General features: G+C 51.8%; 1 protein-coding gene across 1 annotated transcript in view; it reads right to left on the reverse strand.

Annotated features, from left to right (window-relative positions):
- Positions 1-346: 346 nt before the first annotated feature.
- RAB44 (RAB44, member RAS oncogene family) overlaps positions 347-25,025 on the reverse strand; it is a 32,655-nt gene continuing 7,976 nt past the window's right edge. The window contains exons 3-14 of the mRNA XM_037146185.2: positions 18,108-18,219; positions 16,208-16,382; positions 14,860-15,006; positions 14,195-14,285; positions 13,724-13,819; positions 11,594-11,781; positions 9,570-11,017; positions 6,366-6,447; positions 5,197-5,311; positions 4,068-4,169; positions 2,500-2,576; positions 347-1,029 (exon numbers count right to left, since the gene is read on the reverse strand). Of these exons, the coding sequence (XP_037002080.2) occupies positions 939-1,029; positions 2,500-2,576; positions 4,068-4,169; positions 5,197-5,311; positions 6,366-6,447; positions 9,570-11,017; positions 11,594-11,781; positions 13,724-13,819; positions 14,195-14,285; positions 14,860-15,006; positions 16,208-16,382; positions 18,108-18,219 (2,724 nt within the window). The 3' untranslated portion in view covers positions 347-938. The remainder of the gene's footprint in view (positions 1,030-2,499; positions 2,577-4,067; positions 4,170-5,196; positions 5,312-6,365; positions 6,448-9,569; positions 11,018-11,593; positions 11,782-13,723; positions 13,820-14,194; positions 14,286-14,859; positions 15,007-16,207; positions 16,383-18,107; positions 18,220-25,025) is intronic.

Genomic DNA, 25,025 nt, shown 5'->3' on the forward strand with positions numbered 1-25,025 from the left:
AGCTGCGCCTCAAGGGCAACCAGAGATTGACGCCTCGGGGCAGAGGGCTGCTGCACCAGGGGACACCTGGCCTTGGGGCAGGGGTGGGGTCTCCAAATGTGACCCCTCAGAGGCAGACCTCTGGGGCTCAGGAGACCGGGAGATGGGGCCGGTCAGGGGCCGTCAGAACATTGCTCTCATCCAAGAATTGGATTCTGCACAGTGGGATTCTTCTCCCAAGTTCACCGGCTCTGCCCGTCCCTGAGCAGAGAGACTGTTTAATGACCAGAGGACTTTGTCCTTAGCAGGTGATAGCAACTGGTAATCAGCATCAAAGCAGGATCCTTGAAAAGTTTCTTTCCTCCCCTCAGATTTATTTTTATTTCTGAATATATAAGAATACCCAGGCCTTATAGATCTGAAAATACAAATACAGACAAAAAGGAAAATAATAGCCCCCTCCCACATTGGCCCTATACTTTTTTAATCCTCACCTGAGGATATTTTTATTGATTTAGAGACAGAGAGAAGGAGAGAGAGACAGTGAGAGAGAGACAGCAGTCGGCCGCCTCCTGTACCTGCTCTGACCGGATATCGAACCTGCAGTCGTTTGGTGGACGGGATGACGCTCCACCCAACTGGGCCGCCTGGCCAGGGCCACCCAGAAATGTGCGGCCAATATTGTGCTGTATTTTCATTGTTTTCTAGACTTTTCCTTTCTTCGAAGAGTCCCCCACGCCCACCCCAAGGATTATTTACTTAGCAAAGTCCTTCTTCTGAGAGCAAAGGGCAGTGTTAGTACAGCCCCTGCCCTGGGGTCCACATCCCGACCAGAGGAGGATTCTCCTGAACTTCCACGCTGGCCCCCTAGGATATTGCTGTGTCCGGGCGGATGAGACAGGAGCTGAGGAACAGGAAGCCCAGAGCGGTGGCCGTCCCGCCCTGGCCAGGCCGGCGGGTCAGGAGCAGCAGCCAGCTTTCTTTGGCGGCCTCTCAGGGACCACCGTCACCAGTGAGCCCTTCAGGTGGTCTTCTTGCACCTTGAGGGACCTGCATGACCATACCCAGGCGTCAGTCCTCCCTCTCACCTCCCAGGGGCAGCAGGGAGGGGCTCTGGGTGTGGTTGAGGGGCTTCCTCTCTCCTACCTGCTCTGCCCCGCCCCCTATATCCACGGGGCCCCAGAAAAATGGGGCCGCAGAGACCTGGCTTCCGTCTCTTTTCTGGCATCCTTTCCAGCCTGCTATGCACCAGGCACTGTGCAAGGGACTCCGATTATGACAGTGAACCAGCACCAGTAGTGAGGGGGGCAGAGGCTGATTGGGACCCAAGAATGGGGCAGCACCCGGTGGGACTTTGCACCAGGTCCTGGGGGGATTAGAGAGAAAGAGGTGTGTCCAGGCTGAGACTAGCAGAAGACTGGGGATCACTAGCAGAAAAGGAGGGTACGTTTTGGGCAGAGGGCAAAGGCTCAGTGTCAAGAGAGAGCTTGGGGGTTGGGAAAGTGAGAGAAGCCCATTCATTCATTCACTCATTCATTCATTCTCTCATTCATTCACTCACAATATATTTACTGTGTGCTGGACACTTTGTAAATCAGAGCCTAAGGACTGAATGGCCCAAAAGAAGCCTTGGGGGGCAGCCGGGGTTCAGGGTTCTGTGGGCCTGGAAGAAACTTGAGCTTTCAGCCTAAAGCAAAGGGAAGTCATGGAGCAGTGTTTGCCAGAGGGCATCATGAGTAAGCAGGGTTACAGGGTAAGGAGTCACTGTAGTCACTTTGTCAGAGAAGGAGTTTAGAGATCATCTGGTCTGATACCCTCCCCCTTACTCATTTTGTTCATTTACTGAGAACACAGTATTTGCCAAGGCCCAGGTGTGGGAGGGTTAAAGAAAACACACCCAGCCCTGCCCTCCAGGATCTACAGCCAAGGGCAGGAGAAAGCAGACAGCGACAAGGAAACAGACAAATGCATGGTAATTACAATATGTTCTGAAGGGCTCCGAAGGACACAGACGGTGACCTATGATCCAGAACAGTGGCGGGAGGGGAGTGGCCAGGGAGGGCCCCTCTGAGTGGCTGAAGCTTAGTGAGTGTATGTGCCCGCACGTGCATGTAATATGTGTGGTGTGCATGTGTTTGTGTGTGCCCATGTGTGTGTGTTGTGTACATGTGTGCCTGCGTGTGTGTATGTGTGTGCACACACAAGGGACTGGGGAGATGCATCGCCCTGGAGACATCACAGGACATTGTGAGGCATTTGGATTTCATTCTAAATCCAGTGGAAGTCACCAGAAAGCTGGGAACACGTTATAGGTGAGAAAAGCTAAGGCTCAGAAAGGGGACATGGCTTTGGGGAGGTGATGCGGCTAATGGGTCTGGCGGAACTGGAATCAGGAGACTCTCCACACAGTGCTCCCTCCTTCCCCACACTGGTGAGCCCTGCGGTTTCACAGATGCTTCCCACACAGGAGGCTGAGGCTGCCCAGAGGCTTCTTGGCGGAAAGGGGCAGGTGGCACTCACCTGGCCAGGTCGGCCACGGGCTCCAGGATGTTGTGACCCAGGGCAGCACTGCACTCTGCAAAGGACATCCCCAGCTCCTGCGGGCCAGACAGATGGGGTATGGGTGCCCTGGGGGGGACTACTAGAGTAGAGGCAGTAGCCCCCCTCAAAAACCTGCCCACCAGACAGAGTTCAACCCGGTAGGTCCCTACGCCAACCCTGAAGGGGGAGGCAGCCCTGTCTCCTGTAGCCCATGGACCCTGGCCTCGCCCCTCTGCCCACAGCCTGTGCGCCCGGGCTGGCCAAGGCGTCAAAGATGACGTCCGGCAAACATTCTGCAGCCTTCGGAGAAGCGGCAGGAAGCCTGTGTCCCAACTTGGAGGAATGTCCTCGATATTTTTAAACCATTAGTTATGCTGTTTTGATTTCAGAAATATTTAATTGGGGGAAATATTAGAAAATACAGCATAAAAAAATTACAAAATACAAACCACCCCTGTTAGCATATGTCCTTCCATTCTGTTTTTTATAATAACCCTTTTATTGGGGGGCGGGGCAGGCTAAGTGTCGTTGTGCTTTTAGGTCACGCCCGTGAGACCGCCGTCTTGGTCAACTACCGGCAGTCTCTCGGGGGTCGGCCTCCCCGCGCCAGGTGTGCAGCCGCTTCTCTGACTTCACGGTACAGCGTAAGTCAGAGCTCACACTGACTTAAAGACCTTACACTTTATAGTCTCGCTCTTCAATATTTCCCTGGGACAGGATTCCTAACGGCAAATGCTAGCCTGTCCCATGAACCTCCACAGTTTAACCACCAACTGGGGTCAAATGCCGGTCCTTATAAAAACCACGGTAAAGAACATCTCCATAGAAACATGTCTGATTGTACACTGCACTCGAGTATCCACGACACTATTCTCTAGGGATTATTATTTCTGTGTCTTTAGGATAAATTGCTAGAGGAGGAATGACTATGTCAAAGAGATGAGCCTACTCTTTTTAAGAGGAAAGAGTTCCCGCCAAACAGGCGCCACAGTGGTGACCTCAGGAGTGTGAGAAAGGAGCGGGGGAAGGCGGTGCAGGTGAGCGCCAAGGAGGGCTGTTCAGAGATGGGGCGGGCAGTGCATTCTCTTTTCTTTTCCTTTATCACTCTCCAGACTTTCTGGAATGCGGTCAAATTCTATTCATAAATAAATAGTATCCACTGTCTGGTGGTCAGGCCTTTGATGTTAATCTTCCTGGGGAAGAATTTGAGTCTTAAAATAGATTAAATTAGAAGGAATGTTATGTTAATTAGAGACCAGAGATAAAATTAAGATTTGATTGGGAATTTTAAGTGAAGCTTTTAAAACTCTTTTTACTCTGAAGATATTTTTTATGTAGGTCAGGACACTGGGTGGGGATCTGCTAACTCAGCAGCGAGGTTCAGTCATGGCCATGCTTGGGTCTAAGGGTGGGGTGGGCAGAGGAAGAGGTGGGCAGGCTGGTGTCCACTCTGACCCTGACTTTGGCTGGGGTGATGTGTCCATTACCCTCCAGGGAGGGGCCTGCCCAGTCCAGGCTGGGGGAGAGGCTAACACCCAGGTGCTCACCTGGGCCAGTTGCTGCCCAGCCTCTGTGGGCACCTGCCGCTCCTTGTCACAGTCCATCTTGTTTCCCAAGAGAAGGACGACCACTCCACCAGGTGCTAAGTCCTGCACACAGGACACACCCCTCAGCCACCCGTGCTGAGGGCCTGCCAGGTGCCAGGCCCTGGGCGGGTTCGGCCCTGGCCTCCGGGGAGCTGGCGGTGTGCCTCCCCACCATGTGCCCTCCTTTCCACGTCCCACCCACTCCACACCCTTCCCATCTCAACACTTCTCCCTCCATCTGCAGTGAGGCTGCCCCTCCCCTCCGCCTGCCAACCTCAAGGGTATCTCCCCCAGGAAGCCTTCATGGATTGATCCTGCCCATGCCCCTCTCTTCCTATCTGTGCTGAACAGCCCAGTGCTTGATTACACAGGATGCCTTGACTCATTTTCCAATTGTTTCATAAATAATAATAATAATAATAATAATAATAATAACTTTTGTTTACAGAGTGCCTACTATACACTAGGTGCTGTGCTGAAAGCAATGCTACCAGTTAATGCTCACAACTCTGTGAGAGAAGCTGAGAAATTGAAGTTCAGAGAGGCATAGTCACTTGTCCAGGGCCACAGGGTTGGGGTGACATAGATGGGTCCTGTCTGACCCCAGAACTCAGCTGCCCTTATGTATTACCTCATCCTACTTCTTTCACATCTGTTCAACTAGAAAGTTCTAGAAAGAAGACACGTCCTACTTCATATTCTGCTAGTACACACTGCAGGATTTCAGCACATATGCATCAATTAAGTATGCAGGGGAAGGAACTAGAGATGTGTGGGCAGAGGAAACAGCTCCTGGAGCGGTACTAGGACTGCGTTGCCCCAGGTGCTAGGAAGACACCACAGAGCTGCTGGCTGCAGGACAGAAATGTTCACCGGATGAAGGAAGCCGGTCCTTCCGGCGGCTGTGCCCGCGTGGCTGCGGTTCCTTTGCACGGCTGCCAGCCCACCTGGCCCCATGCGCTCAGTGAATTGTGTTACCTGAATGTCTGCTGTATTATTTATAGTCCTGGGAGAAAAGGCAGAGTGAGCAGGATATACGTTCCCTCTTGACTCCAAAAACTGGGGCCAACCTCAGTGACCATCTGCTCACCTGGAGACAGTCCACCCAGTAGCGCACGTGGGCAAAGCTGTCCTGGGACGTGACGTCATACATGAGCAGCACTCCGTCAGCCTTGCGGAGCAGCTGCCGCGTCATGCTGTGGTACCTGCCCAGGGAGCCCGTGTGAGGCCGGGCCCGGGGCTGACCCTGACCCCGGCCTCTCGGGCCTCAGCCACCCCACTGGCACAGTGGGGAGAATTCACCTTTCCTGTGTCTGTTTCCCAAAGGGAATGTGCACATGTTCCTTCTTACAGTGCAGTTACTGTTGAGTAGGTAACAGTTCTCACAGCTCAAATTTCAAAAGGTACCAAAGGGCACCCAGTGAAGTCTCCCCCCATCTGCAGCTACCCAGGCCCCCACCCCCAGAGGCAACCAGGGCCACCAGTTTCTGAAATATTCTTCCAGCAGCATTTTATGAGTGTGCATAACCGCGTGTGCATACACACACATCTATACACACACACTCCCCTACCCTCTGCCCCTATTAACACGGTACAGTATAAGCACTTGCTGTACTCATTCATCCTGTTACCTACACTGTGTTTTTCCTAGTCAGAATGTCTTGAAGGCGTTTCCCTGTTGGGACATAAAGAGGGTCCTCAGTGTCTCATGGCTTCGTAATGCCCTGCTGTGTGGACAGACCCTGACTGTTCACGGGTCTGCTGTCAAGGGCACTGAGGCCGTTCCCCACATTCTGTAGAATAAAGGCTGCTGGGAACGGCCTCAGTTGCCTTGAGAGGATGGCAGGGTATGAGTTTATTGGAAGAAGGAATCTGCAGAAGTGGAACTGCCGGGTCGAACAGGAAGTGCCTGTAACCTTTGGATCGCAGCTGCCTAACTAGAAAGAGGAGGCCTGCGTTTTCTTGTTTTCTTCGGGAGCACGGGTGAGGGGGTAGCTGTCCCTGAGGGCCGGGTAGGGATGGTCCTCACAGACGCCCCCCCAGGCCGAGGGGGCATCTGGATCTGCTGCCCCACCCTCCCCACTGGGCCTCGACTCACCTCTCCTCCCCCGCCTCCTGAACCCTCCAGGGGCAGATGTCCTTTTTGTGGTTGGTGGCCCCCTGCCCACATCAGGCTCGTCAGGGTGGGGCTGCCCCCACCCCTGGCACCCAGGCTCAGCTCAGGTCGCTGATGCCACTGATGCAGACAGTGCCCATTACCTCTCCTGGCCAGCCGTGTCCCAGAGCTGCAGCGCGTAGCACTTGTTGTCCACCAGCAGTTTTTTGACCCGAAAATCCACTCCTAGGACACACAGAGGGGGTTAGGCCTACTTTCAAGTTACCATCTGGTACTTCTAGCCAAGGCTGGCCTGAATACACACCAATCCCCAACAGTGGCCCCAGGAGAAGGAAACCTTCAGCTGCTGGGCTTCCCTCCTGCCCCCCAAATCCCATCCATACCCGAGGGCCCATGTCTTCCAAGAAGCCTTCCCTGAGCAGCCCACAGGGTTCGCCGCGCCCACCGCATCTGTACCGACGCAGGGAACCTCACACTGTTCTGGCCTCTGTGAGCACATGTGTCTTCCCAACCGCACGGCAAAGTTTATTCCTTAGTCCAGCCAGGAGAATCTGTTTCATGACTTTATTTTTATAATGCTTGTTTCATAACCTACTTATGGCATGCACCTCCCACTTCAGCCAGACAGCAGGGTGGACAGGCAGCCTAGGAGATGGAAGGAGCGCAGGCTTCAGAGGTGACTGACTGGGCTGTGAGTTGTCCACCCGCTGCTGCTGTGCTGGCTGTGTGACCTTGGACAAATCACTTCACCTCTCTGAGCCTTCCTTCCTCACTGCAGGGTGACTGAGAAGATTAAATGACTTAGAGAAGCAAGGTTTAGCCCAGTTTCTGGGAGAGGGGAGGTCTGGGAGGTGGTCATTTTTATTATCATTATTAATTCTCATCTCTCTGAACCCTCATCCCTCGAATTTCACAGCCCCACCCCTGCCTATGGTTATGGTTCCAGTCTCTTTCTGGAAATATGGAGGGAAGAGTGAAATCCCAGGAAATCTTTGGGGTGCACTTTCCAGCCAACCCCTACTTCCCAAAGAAACCAGGTCGGGTAGGGGATGGTGGAGGGGGCTTCTTTGTCCCTATCCCGCCTCCTTTCCTAATAGAACCCTGGAGCTGCAGAGCCCGCTGCAGACCCCAGGCCAGCTCGGGCATAGCGTGTCTTCTCCTACCAGCCTTGAGCTGATAGAGACCTTTGTCCAGGCCTCTTAGGGTGACCCCCGTAAGCACCTGCTGCTGGCCACTGGCTGAAACCAGCGCCCATCCCTGCACTGTGCTCTCCAGGGGAAGCCAGGAGAAGTGGCAGCCCAGGACCCCTGACCTCAGCGAAAGAGTGAAGAAGTTCGTCTGTAGCATCCACTCTCTTTACTGCCCTCCTTCCTGAAGGTCCGAGGAAACTCAGGGTCTGCAGCAACCTCTGAGGGTACCTGTCCACCTCCCGAGGTAACGTCCGGCCTGTGCTTATTCTCACGTGTGCTCTATACACAACCCTTAACAATTCACGATTGTTCTTTGTGTTGAATAGCTTCCCCATTACTCCCACTTTCTCACCTGCCTGCCCGTGCCCCTCCTCAACCCACCCATGTGTCCTCACACTCTCCCCCAAACGTGTTATTACAACACAACCATGTAAACTGGTAGGAACACAATGTTTTCTCCTTTCCAAAGAATCTGCTCTCTTACATGAGCAGCCTCAAGGAGAGGGCAGTGCTGAACCCCAAAGAGGGTAAAACTTCCGGTGTGGGGGCTTTGATTAGAAGGGGGCAACCCTGGGAAGGAACGCTGGGGCCTGGCTAGGACAAGAAATGGAGCAGGTCTTCAATTCTCTGTTTCTCTCATCTGCAAGTGGGGACGGACCCTCAGATGTAACTCAGTGGGCTCTGGTCTGCCACCCAGTGCTGTTCTCAAATGCAGGCGGGCTGCTTACCCTCTGGGAGAGGGGGTGGGAGTGGAGCAGGGTGACCCTGAGTGGGCAAACGCTCATGACTGGGGCAGCCACGATTGTCCCCGGCGACAGTTAAGACAGATGGGTAACAGCCACAGGGGCGAGAAATCGCAGCTGGGACTGGGACAGGTCTGGGTCACTCGGCTGAACCTTGGGTGCTCGCTGCTATCTGAGAGTGGGTGTAGGCTGGCCCTGTCTTTTTACGGTAATGCAACCTGTTTGTTTGTTTTTTAATTGAATTTCCTGGAAACTTCTTACTACATAATAATGGGGGAGACTCGGTTCCAGGGGGACTGTTCTAAGATGCCTGGTGCATTGTAGGTGGTCAGAAACCAGTGGCCTAGGCGACTTGGAACGGCGGCCCTCCCGGCCCTGCGACCTGCCCTGCCCCAGGCCGGGCCTGCTCCAGGTGCCCACTCCCAATGACCGCCTTTTCAACTGGCTGTCCAGGTGAGGATTCCTCAGCAGAGAAGCGTCTGAGAGCACGTCCCGAGCCTCTCTTGCGCGTGGGCTGTCGTGCACCTGCCGGTCTGGCCCCCGGCCCAGCGAGCACGCCCCTGACCGACCTCGCGGCTCGCTCCCCCTGCGTCCCTGAGCAGGCTCCCTCTCCACTCCCATGAGCTCGCTTTCTGTGATTCTGTACAGCGTTCGAGTGGCCACGCATCCCAGTGCTTTTAGGGAGACGAAATTTTGTGTTTTGGTACATTTCATTGGCAGGAGCCACTGAATTAGACATCACCAAATAGTTCCTTATATTAATAACAATAAAAATAGTGGATATTTGTTAGCACTTACTACGTACCATATATTATTCTCAGAGTCTGATGCGTGGTGACTGAACCGACCCCCACAACCACTCTGGAAAGCCAGCATTCCCGCTGTCCCGTCACGCAGGTGAGGATGAGGGGGCTCGGAAGGGTTAAAAGGTGGTCCAAGTTCAGATTTGAACTCAGGCGCCCAGGTCCCTAGCTTACCGTGATCTACAGATACATTCTGGTGAAACATTCAACTTGCCCAAGGCAACTTCCTGCCCAAGCTTGGCCACTGGCCTGCGGCATGACCACATCCAACCAGTAGGGCCCCCCCCTGTGCGGCCTGGGGGCAGGCCATGTGGGTGGAGGCTTGTTGGTTGTTGGTTTTCACTATCAACTGGACTGGCACCTAAATTGCAGGGTGCTTTGTTGATGTGACACATTATAAACTAATCAGATCAATGCCCAGAAAGCAAATTGCTTGTAATTAGAGATGATTAGTAAAATATTAAGACTTTTCCCATATAAAATACCTCCTACTGCTGGGCCGGCGGCCAGAGCAGAGCCTGCAGCTTCCCCAGGGATGGCGTGCTGGGGGCCTGCCCCGGCTCGCTGGCCCGGCCCCGGGTTCTCTCCTCCCTCGCCAGACAGGCCCTTACCCACAGTCGCCGTCAGCCCAGTGGCAAAGGTGTTCTGGTGCAGAAGGTGCAGGAAGGACGTTTTGCCCACGTTCGAGTCTCCCAGGACAATGACGTGGAAGACGTGATCAGGGTCAGCTGGAGGCTCGCTGTCTGCGGGGTCCCCTGGCGCTGGGCTCAGCCCAGCCTCCCTGGAGTCTGTTCCCAGGTCTTCGGGCCCATCCTCTGCCCTTGGCTCCCCGGATTGTAGGTGGTCTTGTCCTCCCTCTGCTTGAGCAGTTGTGGGTGGAGGCCCAGGTTGGGCTTCCAGCGCAGCCACGGGGGGCTGGGTTTTCATGGGCAGCTGGGGCCCTGCTTCAACCCCAGGCTGAGCCCCCCGAGTGGGAGAGCCCCTTGGAGGTGATGGTTTTCCAGGAGCAGGGGCTTCCACCTCAGCCTGAGCCTGCAGCGTGTCACGTGGGAGAGGAGAGGGTAGGGAACCTCGCTGGGGCTGTTTTGAACGCCCAGTTCTCAGGCCCTGCACCTCAACTGGCTGTTCTGAACCGAGGTCTTGCCCTCCTTGGCCCACCTGCTTCCCCTCCTCGGCCTTGGGCTCCTCTTCCAGGCTCTGCGGGGGGAGGGCAGGCAGCCCATCTGGCTGGACGTGGCCATGAGCTTCCCTCAGCACCCCAGGATGGCCCTCCTGCACGTCTGGGCCCAGCCTGCCCGGCTCCGATCCCTCTGTGGGAGCCTGAGCCACACCTTCCAGGCCCTGGGAGGTCTCAGCCAGCCCTGCTGTGAGGGCTCCGGCTCCTGGTAACCCCGGTCTTGGTTCAGACCCAGCAGCGGGGGGGTCCTGATGAAGGGCCTCTCTCTGCCTGGGTGGCTTGGCTGGGACAGGCCCTGTCCAGGAGTCCTCATCATCTGGGTGTGAGGCCCGGAACTGTTTGCTGGTCCCTTCGGGGGCCTCGGAAGGGGGCGAGGCCACCTGGAGAGGGGGTCCGTCCTCCAAAGGGATGAGCACTTTGAGTGCGGCTGCCACGAGGCTCCCTGACTCCCCACTCGGGGCCCTCGGGAGGTCCCAGAGGAAGTGGGCTTCAGGGCCAGCCCCTGGCTCCTCCTTAGGCTGCACCCGACTGAGGTCCTGCCCATCCGGGTCCACTGCTTTTCCTTCTTCAGCCCCAGGGGACACCCCAGGGGGCGTCCTTGGAGCCACATCCGCATCTGAAGACGGCTCCTGATCCAAGGGCAAACCGTGCGGCTCTGAGATGGAGATCTGCCTGACCACGCGGGGTGTCTGGGGGGCTGAGGAGGCTTTCGGGGTTGGGGGTGGGCTCCAGCACAGCTGCAGGCTTCTGTGCGGGGAGCTGCTGAAACTGCTCAGGAGCTGGTCCCAGTCATCGTTGTCCCCAAACAGTCCAGGCAGGGGCGTCTCCTCAGGGGCAGCTGGTTGAGGGTTGGGAGCCTTCTCCACACCTGCTCTGGGGTCACTGGAAAGGTGTGGGGAGCTCGGGTCAGGGGAGAGACAGGTAGATGTCACACTAGTCCTGCCTCCCTCCCTCACGTCAGTCGAACACCTCACAGCTGGCCCTCCCTCCCAGTCTTTGCTCAGGGAGCCCTTCTGCGCATGAGCGGGGGGTGCATGCTTGCAGAGGCATGCACCCCCTGCTCATGCAATCCTGCTCATCCTTTGAGGCCTGTGTGAAGACTTGCCCCCTCCAGGGAGCCTTCCCTGACCACTCTGGCCCATCCCACTCCCCTGAGCTGTAACAGCCAGCATGAGTGCCTACGTGGGATCTAGTACTGCACAAGGCCCGTGTGTGTGCACTTGTGTGTTTGAACCCCAGTTGCGCGATCTTGGGCACATGACTTTTCCCTCTCTGTTCCTCAGTTTCCTTCTCTGAGAAATGGGCATGATAATCTCAGCCTGGTGATGCTGTTGTGAGGTGTACAGAGGGGGACTGCGTGTTCTGGGGGTGGACTAGAGCCTCACGGAACTCGGGGTCTCCCTCCTCTCTTTCAGGAAGCCTCTGGTCTCCACCTCAACCCAAGGCAGCATCACTTGCCTCAGTGTCTCCTCCATCTGCCAGGACACGTAGCTCCTGGTGACGTTCAGGCGCCCCCTGGTCACCTGCAGCTGTTCCTGCACTTTCTCCAGCTGCCCAGCCAGGTCCTGCTGGGCCTCCCGAAGCTGCTGGTTCTCCAGGTTGGCCTCCTGGTGTGCGCTGCTGAGGTGGTACAGCTGAGCCTCCAGCTGCCAGAGGTGGACGGTGAGGAGGAGAGAAACCCAGCTGTCCTCCAGGGCGACAAACAGCCTCCCAAGGCCATCGTGGGGCACAGACTCCAGGCCCCTGGAGGGCCAGCTTAAAACAGGACTGGAGGGGTTTCATCACTGGCCTCATTAGCTCTGTGACTCCCCCACCCAGGAGAGACGTTTGAATTGTTGGGGTGGGGAGGAGAGAGGGGAGTGTGTGAGAAACACAAGCTGCCAGCGCCACAGGGCCAGACATGTAAACAGGGTCACAGCCTCCTCTGCTGAAAGCTCCCCCATGGCTGCTCACCTCTGAGCCCCGTCTGGTCTGCAGGGAGCTCTTGAGCCAGCAGTCAGTCCCGTGACTTTGAGATGGGGGGCTGTCTGACCACGAGGAGTGGAAGGCAAAGCTCTCACCGTGCTTCCAGGGCCCTGCACAGATTCCGCCCCCCACCCCTGTTACACCTGTGGCCTCCTCTCACCACTATTCTCTCCTCCCTCTGCTCCAGCGCACACGGCTACTTGCCATTCCTGGGACACTCGCAGCGTGTGCCTACCTCGGGGCCTTTGCACTCACCGTTGCCTCTGCCGCACAGCTCTTCCCCCTGACACCACAGGGCCCGCCCCTCACCTCCTTCCGGTTCCAATGTCACAATGTCATCATCGCAGTGAGGCCTTCCTGATGCCCCATGAACACCCTTCTATCCCCCGGCCCTGCTTCACTTTATTCTCCTTAGCGCTTTTGTTAGCTAATATGCTGTGGATTTTACTTGCTTAATGTCTCATCGTCTCCCTGACTAGACAGTAACTCCATGGGCAGAGGCGCGTGTCTGTCGCGTCCCTCAGAACTCAGACTGAGCCTGGCGTGTAGTAGGTGCATCCCAAACAGTGGTCGGCTGAAGGAACGAAGGGCCTGGGGGGAAGAGCTTCAGGTCCACAGGGGACGGGACAAAATGGCCCCACGTGGAAAGTCCAGCCTCCTCTCTTAGCAGAAGGGGCCTGCCTCGATTTCCAAAGAGCAGCTGCTTCAGAGGCACCTGGGACACCAACCCGGGTTGGGAGGGCAAGACCAGGCGACAGGACAGCCAAGGCAATGGCAGGGAAGGCTCTGGGAATCTACCCAGTGCGGAGGGGAGGCTGGTGTCCTGGTTACCACAGATGGCGGGTTTATCAAGGTCCTCAACTTTGGAAGTTGAGGAGGAAGAGGCCGTGGGGCGGGGTCTCAGACCCAGACTTTTAGCCGCAGTGCCAGCTGGAAGTGACCACAGGCTACCAGACCTGGGGGGTCATGGCAGCAGATATTCTGACCAGAAAGCCAGGTCAGATTCAGAGACAGTAACAACTGTGCTGTGCAAGGCACCCGCCCCCATCACAGGCCCTCCACCTGCAGCTTAGTACCTCTAACGGTCACAGCAGTTTTCTAAGGCAAGAATTCTGAGCGCCACTTCTCTGATGAGGAAACTAAGGCTCAGGGAGGCTGAGGACCTGCCAAGGCCCCTCAGCTGACAGTGGGGATGCGAGCTGAGCACCACCCTACCACCAAGCCTCTCCAGCACGGAAACCTCGGTTTGCCCGGCACTTTCCTGTTGCTCAGCACTTCCCCTTTCCAGCCTCATTGTGCACACTGGCCTGGCAGGTGCCCTGGATGTGGCTAGTCCCATTTTACAGATGGGGAAACTAAGGCCAAGACAAGCAAAGTTATTTCCTCAAGTTTGCAAGGCTGTTCATTGGAACCATAAGGATTTAAACCTGGCCCGTCTGGCTCTGGTCCCAGCGCTCCCACTACCCTACCAGGCCTCATCTCAGAAAAGGGCCCAAAACACCTCTTTCCCAGGGGCTTTCTCTCATACGGAAGCCCAACCAACCCAGGGCATCCTCAGAGGAGAGGTGTCAGACTCTAAATCCTCAGAAACTCGGCTTCTGGGAGGCCCCAACTATCACTCACCTCCCTCTGGCCCTCAGTCAGCTGCTGCACCTCACGGTCCTTGGCCTCCAGGACCTCCTGCATCTGGGAGCTGAGGGCCACGTCCCGGGAGTCACTCTGAGGAGCAGAGAGGTCTCAGACCCTGTGATGCAGAATCTAAGACACAACCAAGCAGGGCCAGCCCTCCCCACACTTTGCCTCCACCTGGGCCTGGGTGCAGGGCCTCAGGAAGGAGGGCCCTCAGCACAACTTCCCTGGCTCAGGCCTGGGTTGTGGCCACAAGGAAACCGAGGCCCAGAGAGCAGAAGGACTAGCTCCAGGGGTACAGCCAGCTCTCGCAGACAGGGACAAGGAGCTCGGCACTCCTTCCCTGCCTCCCTGGTCAGGGGAGTGAGAGGATCCGCTCCCAGCAACCTTCTGCTACCCCACACTGGCCAGTCGCCAGCCCCACACCGGGTCGGCAGGGGAAGGGCAGGCTGCCAGGGGGCCCACCTCGGCCTGCAGCTGCTGCTTCTCCTGGTGGATCTGCTGCTCCATCTCCTCGTACAGCTGCTGGACCTCACGACGGTGGTCTGAGTCTCGCCTGGAAGGGGTGGGAGGTGGGTCAGCCGGCCCATCAGCGCCTGGGCTCCTGCTGCTAGCAGAGGTGGTCTGGACCTGGTTTGGAGTCCATTCTATGCCTCATCTCACTCGGCCAGAGACCACTGACCCCTGTCATAGTCATCCTGACCCATGAGCCCTTGACGCTGGTCACCCCAATCCTGTCATGCTGACTCCTGTAACCATCACCAAGATATTAGTTCCCCAGGCCCTGTCACATGGTCCCCATCATTTCACCCTCTGTCCCCACTTCCTCCTGTCACCATGTCCCTACCTCCACAACTCAGACCTCCTCCAAGGCTGTGCCCACACCAGCCCCAGGGTCACCACCTGCGTCATCATCTACATGAGCCGTGCTCCCAGAGCTGGGTGCAACAGTGGCCCTGCTCCAAGACACACTGGGCATTCCGACTCTCGATAAAGGCCCAACTCTGTCCTCCCTGAAGTCCCCTAAGTCACTCATTCTTCCAGAACTCAATTAAAAATCAACTAAAAAGTGAAGAGGTCCCACTACATGACAGGCATCGAGTGGGCGGGAACCAGCAGCCCCCACTCACTTCCTCAGGGTCAGCTCCAGGACCTCCTTGTCGGCCCGTGCCTCCTGCAGGCGGCTGGTCATCTTGGCCAGGAAGCCCTCCAGGTTGCCTGCCAACTGGGGCTCCTCCTGCCTCAGCTTCCCCCACAGCTGCCAGAGCTCTGACTGCCTGGGGAGGGGAGGAGAGTCGGAGATGAGAGGGGGACCTGGAAGCAGAGGGGCCCCCAGTTCTCTGTATGAATGGCAACACTCCAAGAAACTTGGGCACCTGAGCTACAAAAATATATTGACCCCTGCAGGTACAATCGAATGCCACCTCCTTCAGGAATCTTTCCCAGATGTGCCCGCTCCCTTCCTGAACCCCCACCAAAACTCTGTGTCCCTATGATTGGGTAATTAACTGTGGAGAGGGGGACTTGGGAGCCCGATGGCCCAGGGCTTTCATCTGCCTTCTCCTCCCACTCTGTAGCTGTGTGACCTTTGGAAAGTGCCATGCCCTCTCTGAGCTTATTTGTAAAATAGGGAGGCGGATACCTGCCAAGCAAGTTCTCCAGAGAATGAGACACACCCAGTGAAAGCACCCTCTTGGGGCCTGGCGCATGGTTGGCTTTCACACGGGTTTAATTAAGTTGTGAAGGCAGATGCCCGAGGGCTGAGCCCAAGCCAAGCTGCCAAGTAGGTAAATGGCCCCACCACACCCGCCCCGCCAGCCTGTCCCCTACGTCCCACCTGCCTGTCCCACAACACTGGGCCCTGCCCTCTGAGAGCTTGCCTCACAGAGTCCTGTGGGTGTGCGATTCATCTTGCTGGCTCCGACAGTCCCAGTGGAAGAGGAGGTGTGGGGGAAGGGCATTTTTAGGCAGGGCCCTCTTCTCTGAACATAAATGAACCTCACAAACCCAGAGCCTGAGGCCGTTTGGAGAAAATGACCTCCTGTCTCCAAATGTACCCAATCCAGGACATCAACATCCTGACATCAACCTTTTTTGGGGTTCAGAAAGGCACCCTCAGAATGGGAGTACCCTCGGGAGGCTGACACCCCGCTCGATGATCCTCCTGAGGAGCAATCATACAGGGCAGGACTGGGGGGTGGCTGCAGGGTACACGCCTCCCGAGCAGGCATCCCCACGCACAGCTTCATCCAGACCACAACTGTTCTGTTTACTCTGCAGCCAGGAAACCAGAGGTCAGAGGTTAGGCCACTTGCCCCAGGTCACACAGTTAACAAGTGGCCAAACTAGAATTCCCACGCAGCTCTGCCTCGTGCCTCCAGCCTTGACACCTTGTCCAGGCCAGTCCTCAGTCCTCACCTACAACGACCCACAGGGCCTGTTCTGCCCCTCCCCACACACGCGCTGAGCAGGCCTTACTCAGGAAGTGAGTGGCCAGGCCCCAGCTGCTCCATGAAGGCAAAGAATGCCTCCTTCTCTTCTGCCTCTGCCTCCTCCAGCACCGGGAATCTGCTGGCTGCAGATCCTCGCTTGGAGGACAGTGGCTTCCTTCTGTGGAGCCTGTGGGTGCTTGGGCTGGAGCCAAAGATGCTCTCTGTGGGAGAGAAGGGGACAGAAAGGAGCAGAGTGGGGGGGTAGCCTCAGCCCCTGACCTCCCACCTTGCCCTCCTTCAGCCCTTGGGGAAATAATTACATCTGTTTCAGTCACATTTACACAGAGCACGTTCACACATCCCTTGTGTCAACTCTGGGAGTCTACCGAAGGTAGGCACTGCATTCATTGTACAGGTGGCCGTATGAGGCCCAGAGAAGCCAGAAGACCTACTGGAAGTCACATAGCAGTTCTGGAGTGGTGAACACATTTTTCACCCAGAATATTTACTGAGCACCTACTGTGTGCTGGGGATAAAATGGGCCAAAATCCTTGCTCTGGTAGAGCAGATGTTGTTGTGAGTGCTGAAAAGGATACTTTTCTTTCTTTCTTTTTTTTTTTTTTTTAAAAAGGTAAATTTGCTAAGTGAGCTAAAGGAATAAACAGGGTATTTCCATTGAGAAACTGGACAGGGACTACTTTAGAGTGAGTGGCCAGAAATGTCCTGAGGAAGTGACATTGGAACTGAGATGAGAATAACTAGAAGGATCAAGCCATGTGGGTTCCTAAGGAAGCATATTCCAGGCAGAGAGAACAGCATGTGCAAAGGCCCTGAGGTAGGAAACAGACTGGCACACTGGAGGAGGCAAGCGGCATTTGAGTGAGCCCAAGAGATTAGCAGAGTCTGCTGGTGCTGCCCTGTGGGCCCCAGGAAAGGGTTTGCGTTTCCTTCCACAGGCATTGGGAAGTCCCTGGTGCAGGGGGCATGACTGGGTACAGATACAAAGATGGTCCCTGCAGGTGCATGGACAACCATGGTCCCTCTGCCCCCACCCCCAGTTCCAGACCCAAATTCTTCCTCCCTTCTCCCAGTTTCTCAATCACCAGAACCAGAGTAACCGCCTCCTCGGCAGCCTCACCCCATAAATGCAGATTCCTGGCCTCCCTCCCTGTTGTCCCCCAAACTTTTGGGGATTCGGCAGACCTGAGATCTCTAGATGGGTTTGCATTAATGTACAGCTGGGCTATGCTTTGCAGGGTCCTTGCAAAGACACCACACCTTCCATTCCCCGAGCCACAAGGTCTTTCCCATTGAGAAGATCAGCGGGGATATTGTTTCCACTGGTCTTGTTCTTTAGGTTCTTTGGGTTTGTCTCAAGGAGCAAGTATTGAAGTAGCCCTGCCCAGTGAGGACTAAGGGCCTGAGAAGCCCCTACCCACTAAATATCACCCATTGCTGCTCCGTGAGACCTAGAATTCCCTTAACCACCACCAGAATGTGAACTTCCACAGACAGAAAAAGCCCCCTGATCTCAAGAATGGGAGGTTCTTAACATCTTGCTCAAGGGAAGACTCTTGTTGGGGAAAAGACAAGGGAGGCATCAGCAAGCAAGCCTGGAGGCCTCTTTAGAGGAGGGTAATACTCAGGGGAGCCCCCTGCCAATGAATGGCTCTGGCTGGTGGGAGGGGAAGTGATCAGATCTCCTGGGCAAGAGTCAAGGCTCAAACCATCTGCCTTCCCACCCAGGCTTAGCGTCCCTGCCTCCGCAGTAATCGGGATCATCGTCCACACTCTGAACTCTCTCTCGGGTGTTGTGAGGGTCCCCTGGTTGGTAAAATGTCACTGCTGCCCTTGCTGTCAGCCCAGCCTTGCCCCATGCTGGACACACTGCACGCGGTGCCTGCCTGTGTTGCACGCCCCCAGAGTCCCTCCCAGGACAGACATACTGAACCCGGAACTGAATTCTTCGAGGGAGAGGCGTCCTTTCCGCTCCACATCCACCCAGTCAAAGATCATCTCCGGTTCCTCCTCGCTACTCAGGAAGCTGAACTTGGCCACCTGCAAGGAAGGAGTAGGTTGGGTACTATTTTCACTAGAGAAGGCTCTGGGCCCCCCTAAAAAAATGAAGGGTGTTTGTCTGCAATCCCCCTCACCTCTCCTTGCCACAATCTTGGAGTCCCATAGCCTACCTGAGCCAGAGCCTGTCCTTGAGACTCCTGGACTTCATCTGAGACAGTGCTCCAGAAGAGCCTTGAACTTCCTCCACACCTTTTCCCTTCCTCCGTCCAACACCAACAATTACCTGTTCTGAGTCTCATCCCCTTAGGACCCTAATAAAGGACAGTAACTAATCCTCCCCAGGTTGTGTGTATCAGTGTCCAAAAACTATCTGGAACTTGAAAGTAAGCCCCAAAGGTGGGCGGCACATCCCTGCAGTATTTTGCAGGGGCAAAAGCCACCAGAGGGTCTTCTAGGCTATAGGAATGCTCGTAATTCATCCCACAGGGCTGATGAAAGGCCTCAGACTAAATAAAGGCACAGGTGAACTTGTAGGTTTTGTCCAGGTGAGATGTAAATAATTTTTGTCTGATGGAACAGATAATCCCAAAGATTTATGGCCCACTGGGCCTTAACCAGCTTTTAAAAATCTAGCTCTCTAATCTAGTTCTAACATTTCTTTGTTAACTTACCTAGGCTTTAAAGTGCTCTTTCAACCATTCATAACATCTCTCATTAGTTAATGAGTTAAATGAAATCTTCGATATTAATTTGTTTTATTTTTGCCTAAGGGTCATGATTTTTAACTTCTTAGAAATTATATTTTAATAGTTTTGAAGGTTCCACAGAGACAGCCCAGTGGACTCAGCTGTCAGAACCGAGTAAACCTCACCGAGGAGAAGTGAACCCAAGCCCTTCTTGGCCTTGGAGGGAATCCTAAGTGTGATAGAACTTTAAGTTTGCTGACTCTGTTTCTCTAGTTTTTTTTTCTTTTTCTTTTTGTTGAATTTGTTTTGGTTTTCGCTGGCAGCAATGATTTTTATGGACTGATTATTCTGTGATCTCCTTGGCCTACGTGCTGGAAACCTAATGTCTGTTGGTTGAAAAACAACAGAAAATCTGATTTGCTAATCTTTTGTTAGTGTGGTATTGTCTGTTTTTCTACATGTGACCTCCAATTAGTTAAGAATTTTGTAGCCCCTGGGAAGGAGAACAGCTCTTTGAGATCTGGACTGGTGAGTTGTTTCGTTTCTGTGTTGACTTTTGACCTACTATGTCTGGAGTTACAGAAACAAAGCCAGACTACCGCTGTGTCTGTGTGTTTACATGTCTATAATTCAGAAAGGGCTTTAACTCACTGTGCATGTGAAATAGTTCTCTACATCTGGAGGGCATCAATAATTGAACAGTCCTGTGCCTCTTCTGGGGGCTCTGCGTCGATGGGTTTACAGAGACAAGTAAGTGCTTACGTAAGTCCAATGTTTCCCAAAGTCACGGAAAATAAAGAATGCTTTCAATGTGCTAGTTGTTTAAGTCCCTCTTAGAAGAAATTATGAGCTCAGAATATTTTCTTTTTTCTCAGAAAACTTTTAAGAAGCTGGGTTCACATAATTAAGGTAAATTTTTGAACAAATTAGATTAGTTTAAGAATTTTGGTCTACAAGACACAAATAATAGCTATCTGTTTGCTTTATATAAGAGTCAAGATGGTAGCACAGATAAACACCGCTCACCTCCTCACACAAGTACATTAAAATTACAACTAAAATATAGAAAAACCATCACTCAGAACTGTCAGAAATTGAATTGAATGGAAGTCTGACACCTACGGAATTAAAGAAACCACATCCATCCAGACTGGTAGGAGGGGTGGAGATGTAGATGGGACTGATCCCACATCCAAGTATGGGTGATAAAAATTCGGGAGGGATATCTCGGGAGTGAGGAGTCCCAGACACACACCAGGCCCCCCAGCATAGGAAGATAAGTCCCCACAACTTCTGGCTGCAAAAACCAGCAGCAATTGAGTTGGTGGAAGAAATCTCTGGAGACCCAAGCAGCTCCTCCTAAAGAACCCACACATGGTCTCACCTACTCAGACTCACTCCCTCTGAGCTCCAGCACCAGGGTAGCAGCTTGAAAGGTACCAGTGGCATACAAGGAAACACTGAAGTATCTGACATCAAGGCAAGAGCTAGGGGACAGCTTTCTCCCAGACAGAAATGCAGGCAGGGACCCTTGTCCCTTTTCTTAACCTGCCTCTGTTCCCAGAGCCATAGGGTCAGGAAGCTGGTGCTATATATGAGATTCTATCAATCTGGCTAACACTGTTTGCCCCACCCTGGAGATCCCCAGAGACTCAGTCTCACCCAACTAGCAGGCCCACACAAACTGCTCTTCCATATGAATGGCTGGTCTTGGCTCATGCTTCACAACTTCCTAAATCCTCTCAAACAATCAACAGCCAGTCTTAGTGAGCCTCCAGCCCCATAACTCTTGCTAAGTGGCCTCAGGCCTGGCATTAACAGCAGCCAGTCTAGATTCACAGCTTGGCTTGCCTGGTCATCTCCAAGCCCAGCACAAGTAGCAGCCATCTCAGATTGTGTTGTAGCTCAGGCAGGGTGGCCCTGGGCAAAACACAGGTGGGGGTTGACCTTGTCCTGAACCACACAAGAAACCCCAGAGCCTGTGAACCCAGTGGACCATTATAGAACATGTCGGAGCACCACCATCCTGGCCCTGCACAGCTGATCCTCCACAGAGGGAAGAGGGTGGTGGTCAGTGGTCACAGCCAGTCCCTGCAGCTGACTGGCCTGGCTAAATCCCTCCCATTGACCTGCCAACAGCAGTCAAGTCTCAACTACAAAAGGAAAATGTTCAGCCCACTTAAAAGGCACACTTCAAGTACCTAACTAGGGTGATAAGGGAGGCTGTGCCACTGGACCCTATAGGACACCTACTACATTAGACCACACTGCCACGACAGGGAGTCATAGCCACTCTATCTAATACACGGAAACAAACACAGGGAGGCTGCCAAAATGAGGAGACAAAGAAACATGGCCCAAATGAAAGAACAGATCAGAACCCTAAAAAAAGAGCTAAACAGAAGGGAGATAAGCAATTTATCAGATGCAGAGTTCAAAACACTGTTTATAAGGATGCTCAAGGAACTTAGTGATGACCTCAGCAGCATAAAAAATATCCAGTCAGAAATAAAGGATACACTAATTGAAATAAAGAACAATTTACAGGGAAACAGCAGTAGAGTGGATGAAGCCAAGAATCAAATCAATGATTTGGAACATAAGGAAGCAAAAAACAACCACACAGAACAAGAAGAAGAAAAAAGAATCCATAAAAAACCTGAAGAGACCTGGCTGGTGTAGCTCAGTGGATTGAGCATGGGCTGTGAACCAAAGGGTCGCTGGTTCAATTCCCAATCAGGGCACATGCCTAGGTTGCAGGTCAGATCCCCAGTAGGGGCAGTGCAAGAGGCAACCACACATTGATATTTCTCCCCTTCTCTTTCTCCTTCCCTTCCCCTCTTTCTAAAAATAAATTAATAAGTTCTTATAAAAAACAAGGATATTGTAAGCAGCCTCTGGGACAACTTCAAGAGGTTCAACATTTGCATCATGGGGGTGCCAGAAGGAGAAGAGAAAGAGCAAGAAATTGGAAATCTATTTGAAAAATAATGAAAGAAAACTTCCCTAATTTTGGTGAAGGAAATAAACATACAAATCTGAGAAGTACAGAGAGTCCCAAACAAGATGTACTCATAAAGTGTCCCACTCCAAGACACAGCATAATTAAAAGGCCAAAGGTGAAAGATAAAGAGAGACTCTTAAAAGCAGCAAGAGAAAAGCAGTTAGTTACTTACAGGGGAGTTCCCATAAGACTTTGATTTCTCAAAAGAAACTTTGAAGGTTAAAAGGAATTGGCAAGAAATATTCAAAGTCATAAAAAGCAGAGACTTACAGCCAAGATTGCTCTATTCAGCAAAGCTATCATTTAGAATCGAAGGGCAGGTATAGAGCTTCTCAGACAAGAAAAAACTAAATGAGTTTATCATCACCAAACCAATATTATATGAAATGTTAAAGGGACTTCTCTAAGAAAAAGAAGAAGTTCAAAACTATGAACTATAAAATGACAATAAATACATGTCTTTCAACAACTGAATCTAAAAAACAAACTAAGCAACATGGATGGAACTGGAAAGCATTATGCTGAGTGAAATAGGCCAGGCATTGAAGGACAAATACCATATGATCTCACCTTTGACAGGAAGCTAAAGAATAAAACAAACAAGCAAACAGAATAAAAACAAAGACGCTGAAATAGAGAACAAGTGGGCAGCGACCAGAGGGGAGAGGGAAGGGAACTTAAGGGGAAAAAAGGGGGAGGGATTTTGAGGAACAAGTATGAAAGACACAGAGATGAGGACTGGGGGGGGGATGGGAGGGAGGGGGGAGATCGGGCGGGGGGGTGGGGTGGGATGGGAGAAATAGATAAAAAAAAATGTACTTGAAAAGTAACTAAATAAAAAAAAATAAAACTGTTCAAAAAAAATAAAAATAAAAAACAAACTAAGCAAAGAAGAACAGAGACAGAATCATGGATACAGAGAGCATTTTGATGGTCGCCAGATGGGAGGGGCTTGTGGGGGTATGGGTGAAAAGTGAGGGGATTAAGGAGTACAAATAGGTAGTTACAGAGTAGGAAATGGAGTAGCCAAAGAACTCACATGCTTGACCCATGGGCATGAACAACGGCATGGGGATTGCCTGAGAGAGTGGGAGGTGTTGGATGGAGGGGGGCAAAGGGGAAAAAAGTCAGGACAACTCTAACAGCATGATCAACAAAATATAATTTTTAAAAAAATATTATACAAGTTTACATTTTATTTTTATAACATCTGGATTTGCTTTTTGTAAAGAAACTAGTTAACCTCAATGTCCTACAATTCTTATTTTGTCTCATTGGTCAAATATGCCAACATTTGTATAATGTAGTATAATGTTTAAGATTATGAGAATTTAAATTTGTAGTCGACTAAACTGATTCATTATTCTAACAAATTTTATACTAACAGTTCTTATATTTTGTAGTATGTCACTTTAAATACAATTTTAAAGGTTTTTAGTAACTTGAAAAACCTGAATTAATATTAAGTTAATTAAGAAAAATATACCACTAAAACTTTAAATGCTAAGGATAATTTTAAGTTTATATCTTTTGCTTCTTGCATTTACGTGCTGGAGAGCAGCTATATCTTTGGGTCATGTTAATGAGTAAATCCATTTGGGCACTTTCAATAACCGTGCACAGGAAAGCAGAACCCAAGTAGGTGTTTGTACACTCATGGTCATAGCAACAGTAGTCACAATAGCTAAAAGATGGAAGCAACTCAAACAGATGAAATGTGGTAGATACGCAAAAGGAAATATCATTCAGTTTTTAAAAAGGAAGGAAATTCTGACATACATTTCAACATGGATGAACCTTGAGGACATTATGCTGACTACCCGAGGGACCCACAGTAGTCAAACCATAGAGACAGAAGGTAGAATCGGGGAGGTAGGAAAATAGGAGTCATTGTTTAATGTGTGTAGAGCTTCAGCTGTGGAAGATGAAGAGGTTCTGGATGGGATGCTGGTGATGATTGCACAACAGTGCGAATTATTTAATATCACCGCACATAAAAGTGGTTAAAGTGGTAAGTTTTATGTTAGGTATTTTTCGACACAATTTTTTAAAAGTCGTACAAGGCGTATGTATGACTACAGAAAGTCATGTTACAGTGTACTTGTGAGCTTTGCTTGTCTACTAAAATGCTTACATAAGACAGATAGTTCTGTTATTTACCCCAAGTTCATTCTGTGAAATGGAGGTTAATTACTATGGTTAACAGTTATACTCACTACAGGTGTTTGAGATACTAGAAATAGTGACAGGAATCCAGTGTGTCTGCAGGGAAAATGGGCGATGTTTTTGCTTCCCAAGGGACAAAGGAAGTGGTTTTGTCTCGAAGCATTTGGTTGTTCTAGAACATGAAAAAATATAAAAGGCAAAACCTGAATAGGTATAGAGAGCTGTAAAGGGTTTGCTGAAAAGAAATGTTATTTGCCTTGATTTATAATACCTGAGTCTGAAAATAAGCTATGAAATCTGTTGACATTTTGCCAAATTTGCCTCGGTTTTGATGGGTTTAAAACTAAGTTGAAAACAAAACTTGGGAAATTTTGACTGTCCTGTGTTATATTAATGCAGAACGAGAGTTGGGTTCCATCTTTATTAAAGTGATAAATTGGTTTTAGAGCTCTTAACAAGGGTCAAAAAGAGGTTCTAGTTATCTTCTGTGTAAGTTGCCCAGAAAACCGATCCCATTTCTCAACAGAATAAATCTCTCTATGTTTTGGCTTCCTCGTTTTCTAACTTTTTCCAAAAGAAAAAAACTCTAAGCTACCTCTCTTATGAAAGAGTTAAATACCCTTGCAATTGTGTTACTCCTTCTATGTTCACTTTAAAATATTGTATTCGATTGCTATTTTAATTAAATAGGCGACCAAGTATTATTTCTCAGGCTCCCAGGATCCTATCTTAATCTAGAGGCCGAATTTCTCTAATAGCTCTTTTGATATTGACTTTCCAGTATCGTATAGTAAATTTAGGGGAAAAGGCCCTTCGGGATATCTTTCTCTATATTTATTAAATACTTCACCACTACTGTAAGAACATCATGGGCAAGAAATACCAAGTGTTGGCGAGGACCCGCAGAGAAGGGAGCCTGTGCACTTGGGGTGGGAATGTGGTTGGTGCAGCCACTATGGAAAACGGTAGAGAGGTTCCTCAAAACAATT

This window comes from Artibeus jamaicensis, unplaced genomic scaffold (genome assembly GCF_021234435.1).
Source record: "Artibeus jamaicensis isolate MK-2021 breed Jamaican fruit bat unplaced genomic scaffold, CSHL_Jam_final contig_1803, whole genome shotgun sequence".
Classification (NCBI taxonomy): Eukaryota; Metazoa; Chordata; class Mammalia; order Chiroptera; family Phyllostomidae; genus Artibeus; species Artibeus jamaicensis.